At 44.8% G+C, this 25,851-nt stretch overlaps 1 protein-coding gene across 3 annotated transcripts in view; it reads left to right on the top strand.

Annotated features, from left to right (window-relative positions):
- LOC143764737 (sacsin-like) overlaps positions 1-25,851 on the top strand; it is a 140,010-nt gene that overhangs the window by 43,691 nt on the left and 70,468 nt on the right. For all 3 annotated transcript variants that reach the window (XM_077250642.1, XM_077250641.1, XM_077250643.1), the window contains 2 exons: positions 11,577-11,659; positions 12,726-12,837. In XM_077250642.1, coding sequence (XP_077106757.1) covers positions 11,577-11,659; positions 12,726-12,837 — 195 coding nt within the window. The remainder of the gene's footprint in view (positions 1-11,576; positions 11,660-12,725; positions 12,838-25,851) is intronic.

The following is a 25,851-nucleotide window of genomic DNA, read 5'->3' on the forward strand; positions in this document are numbered from 1 at the left end:
GCCTGAAGCCACCCCAAAAGTGGTGCATCACATTAGATGCTCCAATTCTGGCTTTTTGCCCTGGTGCTGTGGCAATCGAGGTAATGGTAGTTGAGGTTGTCAGCTGTGAATTGTCTTAAAAGACAGCTGACGTCAAGCCGTTGTGTTGGCAATGGAGGTGTCTATCACGCCCCCAGTAACATTACTGCTCTTCACTAGAGATGAGAGAACTTGTTCGGGGAAACGTTCGCCAATCTCAAATTTGGTACGAACGTAGCACATTCGGATTTGTGTTCGGTTTCACAAGCATTTTTACTCGGTCAGCAAAATCGGGCAAATCGTTGCATTTCCAATAATGCTTCTGTTATTACTTTGTCTAGAATAGGGGGGTTTGTTGTGAATCCGCTTTTTGGGCTCCCCTGGTGGTTGCTGGTGGTACTGGTGACTTGTGTGTGCTATGCTGTCTCAGTTCACCTGCTCCCATCAGTGTTTGGGAGTTTCCTATTTAGCCTTGCTCTCCAGTCATTTCCTTGCCGGTCATCATTGTAACCAGAGCCTTCGGTTGCATGTTCCTGCTACTAGTCTGCTGATCAGCTAAGTGGACTTTGTCCTTTTGTTTTGTATCTTTTGTCCAGTTTGCAGTTTTTGTTATTCTCTGTAGCTGGAAGCTCTTGCGGGCTGAAATTGCCACTCCTGTGTCATGAGTTGACACAGGAGTCTTAAAGTAATTTCAGGATGGTTTTTGAAAGGGTTTTCAGTTGACCGTGAAGTCCTCTTTTGTATCCTTCTGCTATCTAGTAAGTGGACCTCTCTTTGCTAAATCTACTTTCATACTGTGTATGTCTTTTCCTCTTAACTCACCGTTATTACATGTGGGGGGCTGCTATCATCTTTTGGGGTATTTCCCTAGAGGTAAGCCAGGTCTGTTCCTTCCTCTACCAGGCGTAGTTAGTCCTCCGGCTGGCGCGTGGCATCCAGGAAGTCGTAGGTATGCTCCCCGGCCACTATTAGTTGTGTGGTAGATTTAGCTCACGGTCAGCTCGAGATTCCATCACCCAGAGCTCGTCCGTTATTTTTGTGTTCTGATGTTTCCCGGCCATTGGGAATCATGACAGGGGTTGTACGATGAGCGGGAGGGATGTGTTTCATGAGGGGAGGGGATATGGAGCGGTGAAAGGGGCGGTGCTCCTTTTTTTTCTTTTTTTTTTTTTACCCCTTAGCTTTGTGTGTTGATGTTGGCTGCCAATCAGGGCACAAAAAGCTGACATCTCGTTTTGCTGGCACCATTTTCTCAGTGTCTCAGTGCAGAGAAGCCACTCCTGATAGTGCTGCAAGTGAACTTGTCAGTTAGCTGTCCAGTGTGAAATCGATCTTCCAGCATCTAACTAGATTGGTCAAAAACTGTGTCGCAGTGAGAAATCAGAAGACCAGATTTCCACTTAAAAATTGTTAGGTATAAAAGTGTTGTTCAGGCACACTATGTAAGAAAACAAATAGTGGTTGTTCATATAGTGACAGGTGACTGACAGCTGTGGGCCTAAGGTTCTGAAACAGCAGGTTACAAGAGGGGAAGGCTACTTACAACATGAGTGGGGAAAAAAGTGAGTTCATGGTGGAAGGGGGAATAGGCTTGGCATTTGACGTGTACGTGAGTTAGGGGTTACTGTTAATGAAAGCTCAATGGCTAGAAGGTTGGAGGAGTGTTTAAACTAGGGATTGGGGGAGAGGGTATTCAATTTATAGGAGGGGAAGATAGTGCAGATAGAGACCTGGGCACAAATAAGGAAGTTGGGGGTGGCGGTGGCATGGGGGGTGGTGTTAGAACAGTTAATAATTTAAGAAAGAATAGAGGTACAGAGAGGAACATCAAGTGCATGTATATTAATGCCAGAAGCCTCGCCAACAAAATGGACGAATTAGAATTAATGTTGTTGGAGCATAATTATGACATGGTGGGGATATCTGAAACATGGCTGGATAAGAGCCATGACTGGGCTGTTAACTTGCAGGGCTATAGCCTTTTCAGAAATGACCGTACAGATAAGCGAGGGGGAGGGGTGTGTCTGCATGTAAAATCATCCTTAAAACCCATCCGGCGTGATAATATAGGTGAATTTAATGAAAATTTAGAGTCCCTGTGGGTGGAGATAAGGGGAGGGGGAAAAAATAATAAATTACTGATAGGGGTTTGTTATAAATCTCCAAAAATAATGGAATCAATGGAGAATATCCTCATAAAGCAAATAGATGAAGCTGCGACTCAAGGAGAAGTCATTATTATGCGGGACTTCAACTACCCTGAAATAGATTGGGGAACAGAATCCTGCAGTTCCAGCAAAGGTAATCGGTTTTTGACAACTATGAGAGACAATTACCTTTCACAATTGGTTCAGGACCCAACAAGAAGAGGGAACTGCTAGACCTAAGATTAACCAACAGGCCAGACCGCATATCAAACATAAGGGTTGGGGGTCACTTGGGGAATAGTGATCACAAAATAATACGTTTTCATGTATCCTTTAATAAGATGTGTAGTAGAGGGGTGACAAGGACACTAAACTTCAGGAGGGCAAATTTCCAACGGATGAGAGATGATCTTGGTGCAATTAACTGGGACGATATCCTGAGACCTAAAAATACACAAAGAAAATGGGAGACGTTTATTAGCATCCTGGACAGGACATGTGCACAGTATATACCGTATGGGAATAAACATACTAGAAATAGGAGGAAACCAATATGGCTAAATAGAGCTGTAAGGGGCACAATAAGTGACAAGAAGAAAGCATTTAGAGAATTAAAGGAAGTAGATAGTGATGAGGCATTAAATAAATACAAAAAATTTAATAAATTCTGTAAAAAGCTAATCAAGGCAGCAAAAATTGAGACAGAGAGACTCATTGCCAGAGAGAGTAAAAATAATCCCAAAATATTCTTTATCTACATAAATAGTAAGAAACTAAAAAATGATAGTGTTGGCCCCCTTAAAAATAGTCTGGGTGAAATGGTGGATGAGGATGAGGAAAAAGCCAATATGCTAAATTACTTTTTTTCATCAGTATTTACAAAAGAAAATCCCATGGCAGACAATATGATCAGTGATAACAAAAATTCCCCATTAAGTGTCACCTGCTTAACCCAGCAGGAAGTACGGCGGCGTCTAAAAATCACTAAAATCGACAAATCTCCGGGCCTGGATGGGATACACCCCTGAGTACTGCAGGAATTAAGTACAGTCATTGATAGACCATTATTTTTAATCTTTAAAGAGTCCATAATGACAGGGTCTGTACCACAGGACTGGCGTATAGCAAATGTGATGCCAATATTCAAAAAGGGGACAAAAACTGAACTCGGTAATTAAAGGCCAGTAAGCTTAACCTCTACTGTGGGTAAAATCCTGGAGGGCATTCTAAGGGATGCTTTACTGGTGTATCTGAAGAGGAATAACCTCATGACCCAGTATCAGCACGGGTTTACTAGGGACCGTTCATGTCAGACTAATTTGATCAGCTTCTATGAAGAGGTAAGTTCCGGACTGGACCAAGGGAACCCAGTAGATGTAGTGTATATGGACTTTTCAAAAGCTTTTGATACGGTGCCACACAAAAGGTTGAGACATAAAATGAGAATAATGGGGATAGGGGAAAATATGTGTAAGTGGGTTGAGAGCTGGCTCAGGGATAGGAAACAAAGGGTGGTTATTAATGGAGCACACTCGGACTGGGTCGCGGTTAGCAGTGGGGTACCACAGGGGTCAGTATTGGGCCCTCTTCTTTTTAACATATTTATTAATGACCTTGTAGGGGGCATTCAGAGTAGAATTTCAATATTTGCAGATGACCCTAAACTCTGCAGGGTAATCAATACAGGGGAGGACAATTTTACATTACAGGATAATTTATATAAACTAGAAACTTGGGCTGATAAATGGCAAATGAGCTTTAATGGGGATAAATGTAAGGTCATGCACTTGGGTAGAAGTAATAAGATGTATAACCATGTGCTTAATTCTAAAACTCTGGGCAAAACCGTCAATGAAAAAGACCTGGGTGTATGGGTGGATGACAAACTCGTATTCAGTGGCCAGTGTCAGGCAGCTGCTACAAAGGCAAATAAAATAATGGGATGCATTAAAAGAAGCATAGATGCTCATGAGGAGAACATAATTTTACCTCTATACAAGTCACTAGTTTGACCACACTTAGAATACTGTGCACAGTTCTGGTCTCCGGTGTATAAGAAAGACATAGCTGAACTAGAGCGGATGCAGAGAAGAGCGACCAAGGTTATTAGAGGACTGGGGGGGTCTGCAATACCAAGATAGATTATTACACTTGGGGCTATTTAATTTGGAAAAACGAAGACTAAGGGGTGATCTTATTTTAATATATAAATAACAGTACAAAGACCTTTCTGATGATCTTTTTAATCATAGACCTGAGACAGGGACAAGGGGGCATCCTCTACGTCTGGAGGAAAGAAGGTTTAAGCATAATAACAGACGTGGATTCTTTACTGTAAGAGTAGTGAGACTATGGAACTCTCTGCCGTATGATGTTGTAATGAGTGATTCGTTACTTAAATTTAAGAGGGGACTGGATACCTTTCTGGAAAAGTATAATGTTACAGGGTATATACACTAGATTCCTTGATAGAGCGTTGATCTAGGGAATTAGTCTGACTGCCGTATGTGGAGTCGGGAAGGAATTTTTTTTCCTTAATGTGGAGCTTACTCTTTGCCACATGGTTTTTTTTTTGCCTTCCTCTGGATCAACATGTTAGGGCATGTTAGGTTAGACTATGGGTTGAAATAGATGGACTTAAAGTCTTCCTTCAACCTTAATAACTATGTAACTATATAACTATGTAACTATATAACTATGTAACTGAACAAACACCGCCTCGTCCTATCCAAAGACCACTGACAACATCTGTTACTGGATGGGCTACTCGACTCCCTCTCTTTGGCAGCCGCACATCGGTCTGCTTTGTAGATGAGGCTCAGAAAGAGCATGTGCTCCAGTGGATGGCAATCGCTGCATCAAGTGGCCTCTCCTCCCCTTCCCCCACCTTAACATCACACACAGTACAATCCTCAGAGGTGGCACCCCCAATTACTTTTGTTTTCCCCAACATCACAGCTGGTTTTCTCCTTCCCCATGACAGCACCACGGAGAGGGAATCCGCCATTCATGGACAGGAAAACTTCAGATAAAAAGGGCATTACATTTCCCTCACATCAGTTGGTTTCCTATTCCTGACGTGGAATACTTCAGTATGGTGAACCTGAAGAAAATGAAGACAAGAAATGGTGTCCAGGCCAAGCCAGACCAGAACAGACAGCGAGGATCCCCTGCTACGGCTGGTGTGGTGTCCTGAAGCTGCCACCGCTGGGACTGAGGGGTCTTTCAGAGTGTGTGTAGGGGGAAGCGCAGCTGCTGCACCATACTCTGGTGTCGAGCTTCGAGACGTCTAAACGCACCGGAATCACCCCCTGATGATGCGGCCGTTGGGTCACATGCCCGAAGGAGGAGCTTCCGGTAATGGAACCAGAAGAGGCACTGGACACGCCGGGCAGCTTTTTTTAACAATGGAGCAGGGCGAGACACTCCCTGCAGCATACACCGTCTCCTGTAGCAATGGAGAATGAACAACCGCAGGAGCAGAAGCAGCAGCCAGGAAGAAGGAAGGAGACGCGACAGCATGATTCTTCAACCGGGCGGAGTGGATATTCAGGCGGCCATGCTACCCAGCAGAGCAGGAGCTCCAGCGCGGTAAACATATCTCCATTATTAAGCCATGGGCTTGGTGTCACCTGAAAGGTGACATCAACCCCACAAATATTACCCCACTTGCCACCGCTACAGGGCAAGTGGGAAGAGCTGGGCAAAGCGCCAGAAAAGGCACATCTAATAGATGCGCCTTTTCTGGGCAGCTGCAGGCTGCTGTTTTTAGGCTGGGGGGGCCCTATATCAATGGCCTGAGAATAGCAGCCCCCAGCTGTGAGCTTTAGCAAGGCTGGTTTATTTAAATAATTTAAAAAAACAGCTTGGGGACCCTCTATTCTCGATAACCAACCTTGCAGAAGCTGAGGGTTGCAGCCCCCAGCTTTTAGTTTTGCCTAGTTGGTTTAAGAAAATAGGGGGGAACCCACGTCTAGTTTTTCATTTATTTCCTTAGATCGCAACTGGTGGCTGTGGAATACCCCGATCATCCGCACCTACTGTCACTGTTATTAGTGGCAGCAGGTGTTGGATGATAGGGGTAAGAGTCCCAAAAGCCCCCACCTGCGGCTGTTCGGACTTTAATATAACGCTTATCATTCCCCTCTGTTTGCCGGCAGAGCAGGGGAGAATAATGAGAGCCAGCTTCAGCACCTGCCACCACGGAACAGCGCTTACTGTAGTGCTTCTTCCCTGACGGCTGTCCGTGTGGTACTGATGCGGCACACGGTTGCCACACATAGTACACACATGGACACGGATATCTCCAGTACTGTTTTCTTTCGGTACGAGAAATAAACGGATGTGTGAAACCGGCCTAAGAGATCTTTTCAGAGTAAGAACTATTTCTGCAGAAGGCCCCCGAGACAGCAAAATAGATGGAAAGAGGGGGGAAAAAAAGGTAGAGGGTTTCTGTTCGGGAGTTCCTCTCTTCATAGGAAGCCCTCCAAGTGACGGCCTTTCCCAGGTGGAGGGTAGACTATCCCACTTCCTTCTGGCCTGGGAAAACCCTATTCAAGTCAGGCATAAGGATAGACTTTCTTTCGTTGCCACTCCCGAATTTTGTAGTAACTCCTCTATGGTCCTCTCCAGAGGAACAACAGGATTTGGAACAAGTGGTCTTGGATCTAGTGGACAAGGCTGTCCTCCAGGAGGTCCGCCCCGGGGAAAGAACGGAAGGATTCTACTTCTTATTGTTTCTGGTGAGCAAACCACACAGATTCTACCGGACAATTATAAACTCGAAAAAATTCAAGTATATAAGGACTCAGACAAATACTATCACATCCCTATACACAAAGACTCTCAAAAGTTCCTCAGGGTGGCAGTCTCCATAGGGGGAGAAATAAAATTCTTGCAATACAAGGCTCTTCCTTTTGGCTTGTTGGTGGCCCCTTGCATATTCACCAAGTTGGTGGCGGAAGCAATGGGGCACCTGAGGTAACAGGACATCTTGATCGTCCCTTATTTGGACGATTTCCTAGAGATAGACAACTCGGTCCAACATTGCAGGGTTTAACTCGACAGAGCAATGACCTCGTTACTAAACCTAGATTGGCTATTGAATCTAAAAGAATCAAAGATGGTACAGGAGTTCCTGGGGCTTATGCTAGATTTCCGGTAGCAAGAGTGTTGCCTTCCAGAGGACAAAAGGGAAGTTTGCGGGTCAGGTATTGAAGGCATCACAATACCCATCCATGACTTTGAGAAAGTCCATGTCCCTGTTAGGTTCCCTAAACTCCTGTTTGTCAGCAGTTCAGTGGGCTCAAATACAGACCAGGAAGCTTCAGTGATGCATCTTAAAAAAAAATTCAGGTCTCCCTAAAGGGTCAATTAGAAGGTTGTATGACTCTGTCTTCAAAAACTATTTGTTCCCTGGTTTGGGGGAAAGAAATGGGCAATCTGACCAAAGGGGTCCTTTTAGGTGACCACAGTGTCTCAAATAGTCACCATAGATGCAAGCCCCACGGGGTGGGGGGCTCATCTGGACAGGTCAGCAGGTGTCTTTTTTTTTTTTTTTTTCCTTGAACCAGAAAGAACTATTAGCAGTCAGTCATGCCCTGATTGAATTCTTAGATGCCCTTCAGGTTCAACACGTGCGAGTATTTTTGGACAACCAGGTAGTGGTAGCCTATTTGAACCATCCGGATTAAACCAGGTCATGGGCCATGATAACATAACAACCCAGATATTCCAATTAGTAAAGCAATCTCGCTCCACATTCGGGGGATAGAAAACCAAAACGCAGACTTCTGAGCGGCACTCAGTTGAAACGGGGCGAATGGGTACTAAGAGTGCATTTTCAGCCATATTGTGGAAATGTGGGGTCATATATCTCTTCTCCAACATCAACAACAGGAAGATGGACTCATTTTGCTCCATAGATCCCAGAGGGGAACCCTCGGGATATGTGCACACGATCAGGAATGGCTCAGTGTTTGTTCAGGATTTGACGCAGGTGAAATCTGCACCAAATCTGCATCTGAGGTCACTGGCCGGTCACCTTCGTTTTTTACATGCGTTTTTGATGCGTTTTTTCCGCATACGTTTTTAAAGCGTGTTTTCATTGCATGCTTTTTTTTTTTTTGTTACTTGAAATAAAATGCAGACTAGCGGGCCTCGCCAACCATCAGCTATCCCATCAACCCTATCTGCTGCTTCTTCCTCCTCAGTCATTGTACCAAGTCTTCCCACACAGGTCTCGGGCCACAGAAACTCCACTTGTTTACCCCTACAGTTGGGGTGAGTGAGAGCCCGTCGGCTGTTATGGAAGTGGACATGACTGCTGTTTTTTGTTACCTAGCACAACGCCACGTTTTTTTTTTTTCAATCCACCAAAGCATCTCTGCCTGCATTTCACTCACAGTCCAGCAGTTTGTCCTGTTTTCCGTATTTCACCCTCTCTCAGCACAGCAGCCAGCCCTTTTCCGCAGTTGTGGTAACGTAAACGATTTCCTCCTACACATGCCAAAGCTAAGAGTTTGAACTCCACCATCTCGAATCTGTTGGCTACGGAAATGCCTTTCTGCCTGGTGGATGCAGACTGTTTCAGAAAGTTGATTGGTGTCTCTCAGTACCAGTTGCCCAGTCACCATTACTTCTTTAAGAAAGCTGGGCATGTGCTACACCAGCATGTCCCAGACAACATCACCTATTCCCTGAATGGGTGCATTTCACTACTGACACCTGGACGAGCAAACATGGGCAGGGGCGATACATCTTAGTGACTGTGGGGGCAGGCGGTCAAGGGGCTGCTCCACAAGTCTTTGAATCCCCAAGGCTTGCAGGACAAACATCTGTATTTAACAGTTCCTCCACTGTTTCTGGCTCCTTCACCTTCTCTAGGGCCTCACATCTGTCCTTTTAAAATCTCCCTTAATCAGACATGTGTTCCAACAGTGCAGATAGAATACCCCCCACCTCTGTACTGCGCAGCCAGGGCTCACCGCAATGGGGCAGTGTTAAAATTTAAAAAAAAACCCAATGGTATGAACTGGGATATAAACTGGTGTGCATGAAGCGTGTAAGCGCACGTTCACACTGGCCACTGAACAGAAAAAAAAACAAAGGCAGAAACATGATGATTACGTACCCTGAAGTAAATAAGTAAACAGCATAGTGCATGAAAATAATATACGGTACCTAGTTAACGTGTTTTTTTTTTTTTTTTATCTAAAAAAAAAAAAAAAAAAAATGCAAAAGCCATCCCACCACTTCACAGTAACCATAATTGGGACAGTCCTAACTCTAATATTAAAAACCTTACCGTTTGTCAAGTGGCATGCATGTGGATAAGAGCTGAGAAGGACTGAACCCAACTAGTGGACACATGTCAATGGGATACCACATCAATATAATGCCCAGCTCAAAGGAAAGGCTGGCCACACCTTTATATGCACTTGATGCAAACAGACTGGATAAAAAAAACTAATTACCGTATATTGTTGTCATGCACTATGCTGTTTATTTACTGCAGGGTATTTAATCATTATGTTTCTGTCAGTATGAAAATTAATATGCCTTGGAGATCGCAGTCACACAGCTCAAGAGTTGTGGACAGCTATCCAGGCCGAGTTAGAGCAATGACTGTCTCCACTGAACCTGGAGCCAGGAAAGTCTGTATGCAATAACTGTGTAAACCTGGTGCGTAGAGTTGGGTGCTGTGCGGCGGTGCGTAGAGTTGGGTGCTGTGCGGCGGTGCGTATTTAACCTGGTAGTAAAACAATTTCTCCGCCATTATCCGGTCCTGGATTTGCTGCTGCAGAAAGCATAGTCGCTGTGTGCTCACTTCCGATGATCACACCCCAAAGGTCATCTGCTTGCATCGCTGCAGATGTCTTTTGACCTACCGGTTAACAATTTTATTTGCCATGTTCCAACACGGTGGATTTCCACTCTGCGACTGTGGCAGCAGCAACAAGCACTGGTGCAGTATGTCCTTTTGCATTGCCTGGGCCAACGCAGTACGGATGTGGTGCAAAGCACACTTTTGAAGTGGGCACAGATGAAGGACCTCTGCAACCTTCTGCACAGTTTTGAAATGGCTTCTGAAATGGTTAACGCTGACAATGTCGTCATCAGCATCACTACTCTGGTCATCTACATGCTGGAGCACAATTTGAATAGTCTGCGTGAGGAGGTGATGGTCCCAGAGGAAGAGGTGGAAGCCGAGGAGGATTCAGAAGGCATACCAATATCTCAAATTTCCAGACAGTCGTCGCAGAGGCGGGTGCCATGGAAGAGTGGCTTACAGCGATTGAAGGGGGGCTCATGGTGCCAGACAAACGGTTAGCGAAGGTACAGGAGCCGAGAAATAAAGGGAAGAGTACAAGCGCAACAGTCAGGAGATGAAGAGGATAATGATCTCCTCTCTATTGTCTGTTTGGTGGGAGGGGATGGAGGAAGCAACCTTGAATGTTACCCTGCCAACACCACACCATGGACTTGGACCTCATGGAAGCGCTCCACACATGAGCGCCTTCTTGCTGCACTATCTTCAACATGATGCCTGTAATCTTAAGGTTAGAAATAGTACTAACTACTAGGTTGCCAGTGTTAGATCCACAGTACCGGATGACCCCCACCTTTCCTCCGCATGCAGAAGTATCGAAACGGGCTTGTAGACAAACTTAAGAATGGTTTTCCCCAAGACAGCAGTGAGGCACACATTGTGCATCCCAGTTCTAGACGTCAAACCCAGGGAACATCAAGGAGTCCTCACAAAAAACTTTAGGAGCAGTGGCATAAACAATTTATGTGAGTTGTTTCACACACTTTTTTAAAATTTTTTTGTATGCTGCGGATAGCCCAATAGCCAGGGACCTTTCCAGTCTAATAATATCAACTCACATCTGTCTGCTTTACCTTTGCTGGTTACAAAAAAATGGGTGGACCCCACACCAGCTTTTTAAATGTATTTATTAGGTAGCTACACTCACAAGGCTCAATCTAATCTAATCATAACTTCTGTACTTTCTATTCCGCTACTTAACACATGGATGGTACACATGAATGACGCATAGTAACATACCATCAACAGAGCAGACCAAAAGAAAAGGTGCTGCTCTGTTTATGTGAGGTGAAATGAAGCAGGAGAGTCACAATCTGTGTCGCCATAGATTATCACTGGGCAGAATAGCAGATAGTTAGCAACTGCCTGCCTGTAGGTGGGTTTTTTTTTTTTTTTTAGCCCCATAGGAAGAAATAACCAAAGTACCAAATAACCCCAATCAATTTTGACTGTATAGAATGGAATATGAACAGTATTCATATTTATGCTGCTAAATATTAATAGGAATGTAGCATATAGGTCTGTTATGATGTTGTATGCAAGGTTATCATGCTACATTTGTAAATACCTTTGTTTTGCAGATTTCTTTCAAAGAGCTCCACCATTTCTCATCCAGCTACAGAATATTTTGAGAAAATACCCAGATGGAGGACAAATACTTAAAGTATGTTTTTTTGCTTCTCACTTTTTTTTAACTGAAGATATGTGCATTTTAAAGTGTACCGTGTAATGTCTTATTTGCACACGTCAGTAGCAAAAATGGCAGTATTTGGTTGAAAGATGTTTATTCTTTGTTGGGTTTTACAATTCAAATGCTTCTCTGCAAAATAACACTTAAAGATGCCCTTTTTAAAAGCAAGTTTTAGGCCGGGTGACCACGATCCAGAGTAGCAGCGCTTTGGACCTAGAGCTTGTTTGCTGCATCCAAACTGTTGCCATCTATTGAACGCAGGTGAATCCGCATGTGATCACTGAACCGTGTGGATTCATCACATCCAATACATTCTATTGATGTAATTTTAGCATTTCTGCAAGAGAAATTGACATGCTGCTGTCTGCAGAGACGCGTCGCATGTATGTCTCAGCAGGAGATCTTCAGGCATCTCTGGACGCATAGTGGACATGGGGTTTCTAGAAATCACATCGACCATGCTGTCACAGCTGGACACTGTGGGATTGTTTCTACATAGATGCGCAACGTCAAACCTGCAGCAACTCTGGATCGTGGCCACATAGCCTTATTGGTTTTACAGTGGAGCAGTTTACATGATATGGAAACTTTATTCTGATGAGATCAATACCAAATTCATAGTGTGTTTTTTTCGTCCTTCAACATGAACCTTTTTTTTTTTTTAAATCATTTACTCATTTTGCACAATAATAATAATATAAAAATTTTAAAAAAGTTCATGTTGAAGGAAGAAAAAACCCCCCCAGCATTATGTCTCCTACATATGGAAGGGAGGGTTGTGAAAGATAATGTTATTATTGGTTGTCCTGTGCCATCCAGAGCTGCTCACTTCTACATCATGAAGTTACAACGCCACACATAGGGCTGAGACACTTGTACAAGTATCAAGTACATGTCCTGCTTACTAGATTAAGGCATGTGAACCATACCTGCCCATCTTGCACGCATCTCCGCAGATCTCCCTGATGAATTTATTCTTGTATTTTGCTGACATAGATGTATGCAGAATCATTCTGAAATATTTGTGACTCTTTTCCAGGAGCTAATACAGAACGCTGATGATGCTAAAGCCAGCGAAGTCATCTTTGTTTATAATGAAGGGGAATATGGGACAGATAATCTGTACGCAATGGACCCGCATGCCATACAAGGTATTTTATTATAAGTGGTAGGAAATCCAAAACTGGTTTAGAGATGAGTGGCCCCAAGCCACCAGTATGCTATATTACGGCTGTGTTGTGGAGCGGGTCAAAGTGCACCAGAACTATAGAATGAAAAAATAAATAAATAAAAATAAGTTATAGGAAATGCTCAAGATCTGGAAAATGTGGATGTTGAGAATTAATTTGATTATTCGGAGAAGTGGGGCAGCACGAGAAAAACTCTTGAGACTGGAGTGGGGGTTTGGTTTATGAATTTAATTTAGATTGGCGGCGGTGCGTAGAGTTGGGTGCTGTGCGGCGGTGCGTAGAGTTGGGTGCTGTGCGGCGGTGCGTAGAGTTGGGTGCTGTGCGGCGGTGCGTAGAGTTGGGTGCTGTGCGGCGGTGCGTAGAGTTGGGTGCTGTGCGGCGGTGCGTAGAGTTGGGTGCTGTGCGGCGGTGCGTAGAGTTGGGTGCTGTGCGGCGGTGCGTAGAGTTGGGTGCTGTGCGGCGGTGCGTAGAGTTGGGTGCTGTGCGGCGGTGCGTAGAGTTGGGTGCTGTGCGGCGGTGCGTAGAGTTGGGTGCTGTGCGGCGGTGCGTAGAGTTGGGTGCTGTGCGGCGGTGCGTAGAGTTGGGTGCTGTGCGGCGGTGCGTAGAGTTGGGTGCTGTGCGGCGGTGCGTAGAGTTGGGTGCTGTGCGGCGGTGCGTAGAGTTGGGTGCTGTGCGGCGGTGCGTAGAGTTGGGTGCTGTGCGGCGGTGCGTAGAGTTGGGTGCTGTGCGGCGGTGCGTAGAGTTGGGTGCTGTGCGGCGGTGCGTAGAGTTGGGTGCTGTGCGGCGGTGCGTAGAGTTGGGTGCTGTGCGGCGGTGCGTAGAGTTGGGTGCTGTGCGGCGGTGCGTAGAGTTGGGTGCTGTGCGGCGGTGCGTAGAGTTGGGTGCTGTGCGGCGGTGCGTAGAGTTGGGTGCTGTGCGGCGGTGCGTAGAGTTGGGTGCTGTGCGGCGGTGCGTAGAGTTGGGTGCTGTGCGGCGGTGCGTAGAGTTGGGTGCTGTGCGGCGGTGCGTAGAGTTGGGTGCTGTGCGGCGGTGCGTAGAGTTGGGTGCTGTGCGGCGGTGCGTAGAGTTGGGTGCTGTGCGGCGGTGCGTAGAGTTGGGTGCTGTGCGGCGGTGCGTAGAGTTGGGTGCTGTGCGGCGGTGCGTAGAGTTGGGTGCTGTGCGGCGGTGCGTAGAGTTGGGTGCTGTGCGGCGGTGCGTAGAGTTGGGTGCTGTGCGGCGGTGCGTAGAGTTGGGTGCTGTGCGGCGGTGCGTAGAGTTGGGTGCTGTGCGGCGGTGCGTAGAGTTGGGTGCTGTGCGGCGGTGCGTAGAGTTGGGTGCTGTGCGGCGGTGCGTAGAGTTGGGTGCTGTGCGGCGGTGCGTAGAGTTGGGTGCTGTGCGGCGGTGCGTAGAGTTGGGTGCTGTGCGGCGGTGCGTAGAGTTGGGTGCTGTGCGGCGGTGCGTAGAGTTGGGTGCTGTGCGGCGGTGCGTAGAGTTGGGTGCTGTGCGGCGGTGCGTAGAGTTGGGTGCTGTGCGGCGGTGCGTAGAGTTGGGTGCTGTGCGGCGGTGCGTAGAGTTGGGTGCTGTGCGGCGGTGCGTAGAGTTGGGTGCTGTGCGGCGGTGCGTAGAGTTGGGCGCTGTGCGGCGGTGCGTAGAGTTGGGCGCTGTGCGGCGGTGCGTAGAGTTGGGCGCTGTGCGGCGGTGCGTAGAGTTGGGCGCTGTGCGGCGGTGCGTAGAGTTGGGCGCTGTGCGGCGGTGCGTAGAGTTGGGCGCTGTGCGGCGGTGCGTAGAGTTGGGCGCTGTGCGGCGGTGCGTAGAGTTGGGCGCTGTGCGGCGGTGCGTAGAGTTGGGCGCTGTGCGGCGGTGCGTAGAGTTGGGCGCTCTGCAATAGGTGCGTAGAGTTGGGCGCTCTGCAATAGGCGCGTAGAGTTGGGCGCTCTGCAATAGGCAAAGATGTGGAGTTAGAATTTTACATTGAATGGACAACCAGGATAGTGACCGGCAGAGCGTGGAGTCATTAACATGGTGGATATACGGAAAAATATATTTGGCTGCTGCATTCTGGGTGGTTTAAAAAGAGGAGAGTGGAAAAACACTTTCAGTAAGTTTTTCCATAGTGATGATTAGGCAAATTTCGGAGCTGCAATACAGGTGATGTGAGCTTGCAGTTATTAAAAGAAATCTGTCACTAGGTTTTAGCTACCCCATCTGAGAGCAGCATGATGGAGGAGCAGAGACTCTGATTCCAGCGATGTTTCACTTACTGGGCTGCTTGCTGCTGTTTTGATAAAAATCAGTGTTCTCTGCTGCAGATCTAGCAGTTATGTAATACAGAGCTCTGTATAACCCTTCCCCCACTGTGGATTGGCAGCTTTCTGTGTACACTGTGCATAGGCAGAAAGCTGCTAATCGGTGGTGGTGGGGTTATGCAGAGCTCATGAATATGGAGGGCTACATGATAGTAGGTTTGCTAGTCCTTTATGGATAATCTCCTGCTGATTTAAAAATTAGATTTTTATCAAAATTACAACAAGCAGCCCAATAAGTGACACATCACTCTGTCTGGACATTGTGCTGCTCTCAGATAAGGTGTCAAAAACCTGGTGATGGATTCTCTTTAACTAGGAGTTGGAGTGATGCCAAACACTGCAGTGGTAACCTTAAGTAATCTTAGGTAAGTTAGTATATGGAGGGAAACAAAGAAGCTCACTATGTGAAATAATTTGTTTTAGAAGGACTACACGACGACACAGACAAATGACATCAATCACTAGTGCAGAGGTGATGGTTCAGAAAGAGGCTTGTCATTGTAAAGATGTCACTGATGGTACCACAATATAGTTTATTGTACACCACATTATTGTTATCCAGATAAATCTATGTAAATACTTTTATGCCGAAAAAAGATAATCGTATTCTAAAAGTGATACCTTTTTATTAGCTAATCAAAAAAACTATATTTGCAGGCCTTACTGATGAAGGAGCCTCTGTGCTCCAAAGCTTACATATATAATTTTTCTGGTTAGCCAATAAAGGTATCATTTTTAGGATAATATTCTTTTTTTTTTTTTTTTTTTTTTTGGGGGGGGGGGGGGCGCATAAGTGTTTTACATAGAAATATTACTACATCAGGGGCGTACATATCAAATCATAGGGCCCCATAGCAGAAGTTCCAATCAGGCTCCCCATCCATGAAAAAATAATTAATATTTGATGGTGGTCACAGAAGAGCATATCTCACAACTTTGCAACCTCCTCCATTTTTCCTACATACAGTATAATGGCTCCACACTGTATAATGGTCCCCTCTAGCCCTCCACACAGTGTGATAAATCTTCACACTGTTCACACTGTATAGCTGCTCACCCCCACATAGCCCTCCATAAAGTAAAGGCTTCCATATTTCCCTACTACGGTATTTATATAGTCTAATGGGCCTCAAATAGCCTTCCATATAGTATACTGAGCCCAAGATTGCTTTCCATATAGTATACTGCACTCCCCATAGTCCTGCAAATAGTATAATGCGCTCCCCATAGTTCCCTATACAGTATACTATGCTCCCTATAGTCTACATAGTATTATGGCCACCACAACTGAAGAAAAAAATACAATACTCTCCTCTCATTCTGAAGCGCCGCATACCACAGATCAGCAGGTTCCATGTAGTGACGTCATTGCGCCTGCTGCGGTGAGATGTCAGACGCCTAGCAAGAATGATTATGGAGGAAGAAGCGACAGCTGACGCCCCCTTCTCCATCATTGCTTTCAACTGTTAAGGCATCCAGCATGCCGATAGAGTTGAATGTGCAATTATGGGTGGGGATGAGTCCCATAGTTGGTAGCACAGGATATACACTGCACAAAAAATAAAGGGAACACTAAAATCCCACATCCTAGATATCACTGAATGAAATTTTCCAGTTGCAAATCTTTATTCATTACATAGTGGAATGTGTTGAGAACAATAAAATGCAACAATGATCAATGTAAATCAAAATGAATATCCCATGGAGGTCTGGATTTGGAATGATGCTCAAAATCAAAGTGGAAAATCAAATTACAGGCTGATCCAACATCAGTGGAAAAGCTTCAAGACAAGGAAATCATGCTCAGTAGAGTGTGTAGCTTTCACGTGTCTGTATGATCTTCTTACATCCTTACAATGCCTGGGCATGGTATTGATGAAGCGGCGGCTGGTCTCCTGAGGGATCTCCTCCCAGACCTGGTTAAAGCATCAGTCAACTCTTGGGCAGTCTGTCGTGCAATGTGGCGTTGGTGGATGGAAAGAGACATGATGTCCCAGATGTGCCAGATTGGATTTAGGTCTGGGGAACGGGCAGGCCAGTCCATAGCATCAATGCCTTCATCATGCAGGAACTGATGACACACTTCAGCCACATGAGGCCTAGCATTGTCATGCACCAGGAGGAACCCATGGCCCAGTGTACCTGCATATGGTCTCACAATGGGTCTGAGGATCTTATCCTGATGCCTAATGGCAGTCAGGGTACCTCTGGATAGCACAATGGAGATCTTGGTATTCTCTGGCAAATGCCAATTGCCCTGCATGGAGTTGAGCTGCAAGCACAACACCCACTTGTGGACGTCTGGCCCTCATACCACCCTCATTGAGTCTGTTTCTGACAGTTTGAACAGACACTTGGATGTAAGTGGCCTGCTGGAGGTAATTTCGCTGGACTCTGGCACTGCTCCACCTGTTCCTCCTTGAACAAAGGAGGATGTAGTGGTCCTGCTGCTGGGCTGTTGCCCTCCTATGGCCCCCTTCATGTCTGCTGATGTACTGCCTGTCTCCTGGTATCTGCTCCATGCTCTGGACACTATACTGACACACAGCTACCCTTCTTACCACAGCTCACATTGATGTGCCTTCCTGGATGAGCCGCACTACCTGAGCAACTTCTGTGGGTTGCTATTGTACCTGTAGGAGTGAGTGCAATGAAAAAAATGCAAAAGTGACCAAAACAGCCTAAATGGATGAGAAGAAAGGAATGGTCTGTGGTAACCACCTACAGAACCTCTCCTTTATAGGTGTTGTCTTGCTAATTACCTATCATTTCTACCCGTTGTCTGTTGCATTTGCACAACGGCAGGAGAAATTGGTTCACAATCAGTGTTGCTTCATAGCTGAAGAAAAAACCTATATAGAAAAATACCAATAATAAGAAACAATATAATAACCCATGAACACCATATAAATACCAATCCTACCAAAAATGTATTCAAACAAAGCAAATATTATGTAATGAGTTTATTAATTCATAATCAAGATGCACAACAGACAATTAAAAACACAAAATATAAAAATGGGGGACCAGGGTGTGCAAGATGGAATGACATTAGGGGAAAACTATATTCAATATAGAGTAACATGCATCTCAGATCAGGAATTCTAATTGTCATTAAAAATATTCAGAGACCGCTTGCTAAAAAAAAGTGCCAAGTTCTGTAAGGGGCTCAAAAGTAATAAATACAATGAGTCATAAAGTCAAGAAGTGCATTGTGCAATGAGCCTCATTATTATTCATATATTGAGAAAATATCCAAGTGGAAAAAATGTATTAAACAGAAAAACTAGCAAGCTGAGGTGTGACTAAATAGCAGCCACAATCAATCCTGATCAGTCATAATAATCAATTCGGCTTCATCAATACCAACCCAAATGGAGCACCACTGATCGCCTCACTCCACTCCCAACACATGTTTCACATTTGCTTTGCTGTCAAAGTGTGATTGACTTGTAGTTGTGGTGTTTAAGTGTTCCCTTTACTTTATGAGCAGTGTAGTCATGGAGTTACAACCTCATGTTCAAAAGAGGGAAATATGGCAGAAGAGAAATCAAATACTTTAGTTTGGTGAGTAGCGCCATTTGTGATGCTGGGAGAGGAGAGGGAATGAGATCCTAGTTGGAGGTAGTATGGAGAGAATATACAAGAACTCCAGAGTCATCTTCTGGTATTGGGTCAAATGATAACACCTGAAGAAGACATGTAAGGCTACTTTCACACATCAGGTTTTCGCCGTCAGGCTAAATCCGGCTAATTTTCAAAAACCGGATCAGGCGAATGTTGCCGCCATATCAGGTTTTTTTCCCATAGACTTGTATTAGTGCCGGATTGCACCGGATGATATTGCGTTTCGTCCGGTTTTCGCCGGCAAATCTGCCACTTCCGGTTTCTTGAAAAAACGTCCATTGCAACGTTTTTTGTCTCCGGCGAAAAAGCCTGAAGCGCCGGATCCGGCGCTTCTGGCTGTTTGCTACAATGAAAGCCTATGGGAGCCGGAAGGTGCCGGATCCGGAAAAAGGTGGATCCGGCAGCCTGATCCGGTTTTTTAAACTGAGCATGCTCCAATTTTTTTTATCCAATACTCCAGATAGGCTAGCAGGATCCGTGAAAAAAACGGATCCGTCGCATCAGGTTTTCAAAATCTGCGCCGGATCCAGTTTTTCCAACATTCGCCGGATTTAGCCTGACACTGAAAACCTGATGTGTGAAATTAGCCTTAGAAGGTGCTGTGTGGCATTTGTGCAAGAAGACTGCCATCTACTGTCCAAACAAGACCCTGTGGAACCAACCAGAAAATGGAGAGTTTCAGAGAGGAAAAGTTTGAATGGAGCACCGGATCAGATGACCTTAATGATGCAGTTCCCCGATTTATAAAAGGTGAGGGCACCAAATCTCCTTCTGTTTTGGCTCAAAGTGAAGGGACGTGTATCAAGGAAGATGGTGAAGCCACAGCAGAAGACCCGAGGCAGTGGGCTGTGGCATGCCAGTAAACAGAACCCGAGTAACTCCAAGCGAGTTCCGGAATCCAGACAACATTTGTCAAGGCCTAAAAATCCAACCTACACCTGTCAAGACCTGACGTCCAGACTACGTTCCTCAAGAACCAAGGTCCAGCTCTCATCTCACCAGGTACCAGAGAAATCAGCCATTGGTCAGGCATCGAACATCCGGGAGAGGATTCTGGTCAGGGATGGATGCCCGCGGTGATGCTTTCAGCACCAATGAACATTACAGGGGTTTGTCTTTGTTAGTACAACATACAAGGTGGGGGCCTATTGAAGCGAAGGCAGCCCAGCGAGCCTTGTTAGGCAGCAAGTCCACCTGACAAAATCTAACGGGAAGAACCGAAGACCCCCGCTAGGGCCTATGTTAGAAGAAGCAAGAATACAATAACTTTTTTTTTTTTTTTTAGTAGGATCCTAGAAAAATTGAATGTTAGATTTGGATGGGACCTCAAGGGTCATTGCATCCAACTCCCTGCTAAATGCAGTGCAGAATTCACTAAACCATCTCAGACAGATGTGTGTCCAGCCTCTGTTTGATGACTTCCATTGAAGGAGAACTCTCCACCTCTCTTGGCAGCCTGTTCCGCTCATTGATCACACTCAATGTCAAAAACATCCAAAATCCATTGCTTCTCGTGTTTCAATGTGCAAAAGGAAATAAGTATGATCCCTCTACACTACGACAGCCCTACATATATTTGTAGACTTCTATTAAGTCTTCTATTATCCTTCTGTTTTACAAGCTAAACATTCCAAGATCCTTTAACCGTTCCTCCTAGGACATACCTTGCAGTTCACTCACCATCCTGGTAGCTCTTCTCTAAACTTGCTCCAGTTTTTCAATGCTTTTTTTAAAATGTGGTGCCCAGAACTGGACACAGTATTCCAGGTGAGACCTGACCAAGGAGGGGTAGAGGGGGATAATTACTTCACGTGATCTAGACCTTATGCTTCTCTAAATGCATGCATGCATGCATGCATACACACACACACACACACACACACACACACACACACACACACACACACACACACACACACACACACACACACACACACACACACACACACACACACACACACACACGCAAGAATACATACATAGATTTTTGGTGCTGCATCACACTGTTGACTCATGTGCAGTCTGTGATCTATTAGTATACCCAAGTCTTTTTCACACTTGTGGTTCTTAGTTCTATTCCTTCCATTCTGTAGATGTCATTTTCGTTTTTCTTGCCCAGATGTAAAATCTTGCATTTCTCTGTTACTTACTATTCTATTAGTCGCTGCCCATTGTTCAAGCTTATCTAGATCCTTCTGAATTTTCAGTCTTAAGGTACCGTTACACTAAACGACTTACCAACGATCACGACCAGCGATACGACCTGGCCGTGATCGTTGGTAAGTCGTTGTGTGGTCGCTGGGGAGCTGTCACACAGACAGCTCTCTCCAGCGACCAACGATCAGGGGAACGAATTCGGCATAGTTGAAACTGTCTTCAACGATGCCGAAGTCCCCCTGCAGCACCCGGGTAACCAGGGTAAACATCGGGTTACTAAGTGCAGGGCCGCGCTTAGTAACCCGAAATTTACCCTGGTTACCATTGTAAAAGTTAAAAAAAAAACACTACATACTCACATTCTGATGTCTGTCACGTCCCCCTCCGGCGTCCACAGGGTTGAAACTGCTTTCGGCAGGAGCGCTGGTAATGCACGCACTGCTGCCGAGAGCTTCCCTGCACTGAATGTGTCAGCGCCGGCCGTAAAGCAGAGCACAGCGGTGACGTCACCGCTGTGCTCTGCTTTACGGCCGGCGCTGACAGTCAACCCTGTGGACACCGGGGGACGTGACAGACATCAGAATGTGAGTATGTACTGTTTTTTTTTTTTTTTTAACTTTTAAAATGGTAACCAGAGTAAATATCGGGTTACTAAGCGCGGCCCTGCACTTAGTAACCCGATATTTACCCTGGTTACAAGTGAACACATCGCTGGATCGGCGTCACACACGCCGATCCAGCGATGACAGCGGGTGATCAGCGACCAAAAAAAGGTCCTGATCATTCCCATCGACCAACGATCTCCCAGCAGGGGCCTGATCGTTGGTCGCTGTCACACATAACGAGATTGTTAGCGGGATCGTTGCTTACGTCACCAAAAGCGTGACGTTGCAACGATATCGTTATGTGTGACTCAGCCTTTAGCTATCCCTCCTAGCTTTGCATCCTCTGTAAATTTGATTAGTTTATCTTTAGTTCCCTTATCTAGATCATTTAAAAATGTTGAACAACACTGGGGCCAGGACAGAGCTTTGTGGTGCCCCACTTGAAACACACTTTCAATTGAATGTGCAATCATTTATTACCACTCTAGTACTGGTATCATCCCTTTGTCAGAAGTTATAAGAATGTATAGCCGGAAGCTTAGGATTCTTTGTACGTTTTGTTATTGTGTATTTCATGTTGTAATTATCCTGTTTACCATTAATTGCCGAGCTATTGTTACCACAATTTTTATCATATCACGGAAATAAATAGTTTGTGGTTACTTCCGTGTTCTGCTTTGTCTGTGCGTTGCATCCGGTCACATGTTTACAGACGTGTGACGTTGAGGAGCAGATTATTGCTGCTTGTTGGAAGTTGTCATTTTAACACTGAATTAATAAAGTCTTTTGGTGCCTGCACTTCAGTTGAATTTTAGTCTTGCCTGAAGATTTTTGAAGGGACTGGACCAACACCAAAACCATGTCTATGGGGGTAATCCAACTTTTTTTCGACAGTAGATGTTGGGAAGAAAATTAGGATCAGGCTGTTGGTATTAAACATGTCCAATCCTTTTTGCTCTTGGGGAAGATAAACCACTGTCGGAGGTAACTGGTATTGGCTTACTCCATTCTCCCCATTCAGAACACATGAACATACATAGCTTTCTAAAGGGCATGGCAAGCCCAAGTATATTTTCTCAAGTGGTTGTTGTGGGGTTTTTTTGCGCACTTTTGTGGCAAAAAAAGTCTCAAATGAATGACATTTCTGAAATTTCATGCACATGTTGCTTATTTTTTTTCCTTGTAGATTTGAAGCAGTTTCAGTATGTTAATTTGATGTCTTTGCAGTGTTTTTCACCCATAAAATGACTGGGAGAAACGCATCAAAAATGGTTAAAAAATGGAACCTTTTTCCTACCAAGAGACATGTTTTGGTGCAGAAAAGTCTGCAACAAATGCTTAACGTGCAAAGTCTTAGAGACTATTTAGATTGATGTACTGTAGATATGAGCTGTAGAAAGCCAGTTTGCTATGGTGAAGGGGGCATAGTTGTAATCTTGGAGCATAAATGTAAACTGGAGGAAATTTGCTGACATTCAGTACCATATGCAATTTTCCATACACCTTGGTAACACCAGTGTGGAAAACAAGATTGAGTTGTGTGCAAAGTTTCCACCATCTGTATTTGGAGGTTCAGCGGGCCTTCTGCTTTATCCAGGTGTGAGGGGGTAGACCAGGACTATAATCGTGGCTGAGGTAAACGGCTCCAGCGCGCCCTGGTCTCCCATCACATGCATTTAACAGTTCTCAATCAGCATAATTGTTACTCCATTCTTCACACCTTCAGGGTTTCCTCTAGGTGGATGAGCCTTCCCGCCAGACGCTTGTTCATAAACAGAAACACAGTCCAGCTCTAACTTTATTCAAGTAACTTTACTATTATCTGTTCTCAGTGTGTTCACATCAATTACAGCATACAATTCGGGTTCCACACAGTTCGTCTCCTTCACTTTCCCTGTGCTCTCCCTGTCGTCCCTCAGCACGTTGCCGGGTCATCCCGTCCCTTCCGGTATCACACGTTCTCTGTCTAGCTTCACCACACTCGGGTACGGGTGCTCCCCTGTCTGCTTCGCCCCAGACAAAAGGGCATCTGCCCACGTAGTAAGCTGCCACATGATGAGCGACCTTTGTTGCTGTACTACTGCTAGCTGTCTTGCTACAATCTGTGCTATTATAATCTGCGCTGCTGTAATCTGCGCTGTTGTAATCTGTGCTGCCATCTGTGACCCTCGGGCCCTGAACTGCTGGACTCCTGTTTTAAAACGTTATGGGGATGACTGTCCTGTCAGGGCTCTCTGGCCCAACTGACAAAAATGCCGGCTGCTCCTCGGTTTAAACACAGCTAGCCCCTCCTACATTAACTAACTATTTACACTCTGAGCATCACTATATCCCCATCTAGTGGGCCAAATAGGGTACTACGCTTTCCCTACAATACAACAAATACAATACATTGTGCCGCAACAGCTAGAAAAATATATAAATACAAGTCACATAAATATGTATAATAACATGTACAACACTAGTACTTAACCGTGACGGGTATAGGGCACACCACAGTCCTTGTAACCCCTTACACAGGCTCTCATCAGAATTGTATTGTTATGTTCGGATCTAGATTGGGAGAGCAAAAAGTTTGTATATGATCTAGTCTGTAGGGTTGCAATAAGTTACTGAGTGCTACTAGCAAGTAGATGTCTGAAATGTGATTGGCCGGTAGAGGGAAGGCAGAAAATGTTTGTTGGGGGAAGGGAAAAAAAGCACTGAAATCTGGACAACAGTGTAGTTTTCAGAATTGAACCCTATTGGTAGCTTTTGTTGATTTTTATTTGCAATTACAAAAATGTAAAAAAATTGTAAAGTTTTTATGTTTAAAAAAAAAAAAAAGCCGGTAAATAGGCCTCTCTGGTTTAGCACCAGCTATCCCCCATTACTCTGGTTTCAGTGTTTTGACTGCAGGGGTAACATCATAGACAGTGCATATCACCACAGTAGTTAATCATTGAGTTTGGGACTTAAGATGTCTATTATGTTTTTTGCTTCCCATTAACATAGCCATACTAAGTAAGGATATATGTGTGTGTATATGTATGTGTATACATATATGTATGTGTATGTATATGTGTATATATATATATATATATATATATATATATATATATATATATATATATATATATATATATATATATATATATATATATATATATATATATATATATATATATATACACTAGCTGAAGAGCCCGGCGTTGCCTGGGCATAGTAAATATCTGTGGTTAGTTATAGCACCTCACTTCTCTTATTTTCCCATCACGCCTCTCATTTTCCCCCTCACATCTCTCATTTTCTCCCTTACACCTCTCATTTTCCCCCTCACTCCTCTCATTTCCCCCTAACACTTGTCATTTCGACCTCGCATGTCATTTTCCGATTACTCCACTATTTTCCCTCACTCTCTCATTTTGCACTCACACCTTTTCATTTTCACCTCACACCCCTAACTTTCACCTCACACCTCTCATTTTCCCCTCAGTATATACATGTTTGTCATCTCCCTTATATATAGTATATACCTGTATGTCATCTCCTGTATATAGTATATACCTGTGTCATCTCCCCTGTATATAGTATGTACCTGTATGTCATCTCCTCCTGTATATAGTATATACCTGTATGTCATCTCCTCCTGTATATAGTATATACCTGTGTCATCTCCCCTGTATATAGTATATGTGTGTCATCTCTCCTGTATATAGTATATACCTGTGTCATCTCCTCCTGTATATAGTATATATCTGTGTGTCATCTCCTTCTGTATTAGACCTCGTTCACACGTTATTTGCTCAGTATTTTTACCTCAATATTTGTAAGCTAAATTGGCAGCCTTATAAATCCCCAGCCAACAGGAAGCCCTCCCACCTGGCAGTATATATTAGCTCACACATACACATAATAGACGGTCATGTGACTGACAACTGCCGTATTTCCTTTATGGTACATTTGCTGCTCTTGTAGTTTGTCTGCTTATTAATCAGATTTTTATTTTTGAAGGAGAATACCAGACTTGTGTGTGTTTTAGGGCGAGTTTCATGTGTCAAGTTGCGTGAGTTGAGTTGCTTGTGGCTACATGGATGTAGCGACTTTTGTGAGATGAGTTTTGTGTGGCGACATGCGTGTAGCAACTTTTTGTGTGTCGAGTTGCATGTGACAGGTTAGTGTAGCAAGTTGTGTGCAGCAAGTTTTGCGCATGGCGAGTTTTGCGCGTGGCGAGTTTTATGTGTGGTGGCTTTTGAGTATGTGCAAGTTTTGTGTGTTGCAACTTTTGTGCATGTGGCAATTTTTCCGCGTGTGCAAGTTTT

Source organism: Ranitomeya variabilis, chromosome 4 (genome assembly GCF_051348905.1).
Source record: "Ranitomeya variabilis isolate aRanVar5 chromosome 4, aRanVar5.hap1, whole genome shotgun sequence".
NCBI lineage: Eukaryota > Metazoa > Chordata > Amphibia > Anura > Dendrobatidae > Ranitomeya > Ranitomeya variabilis.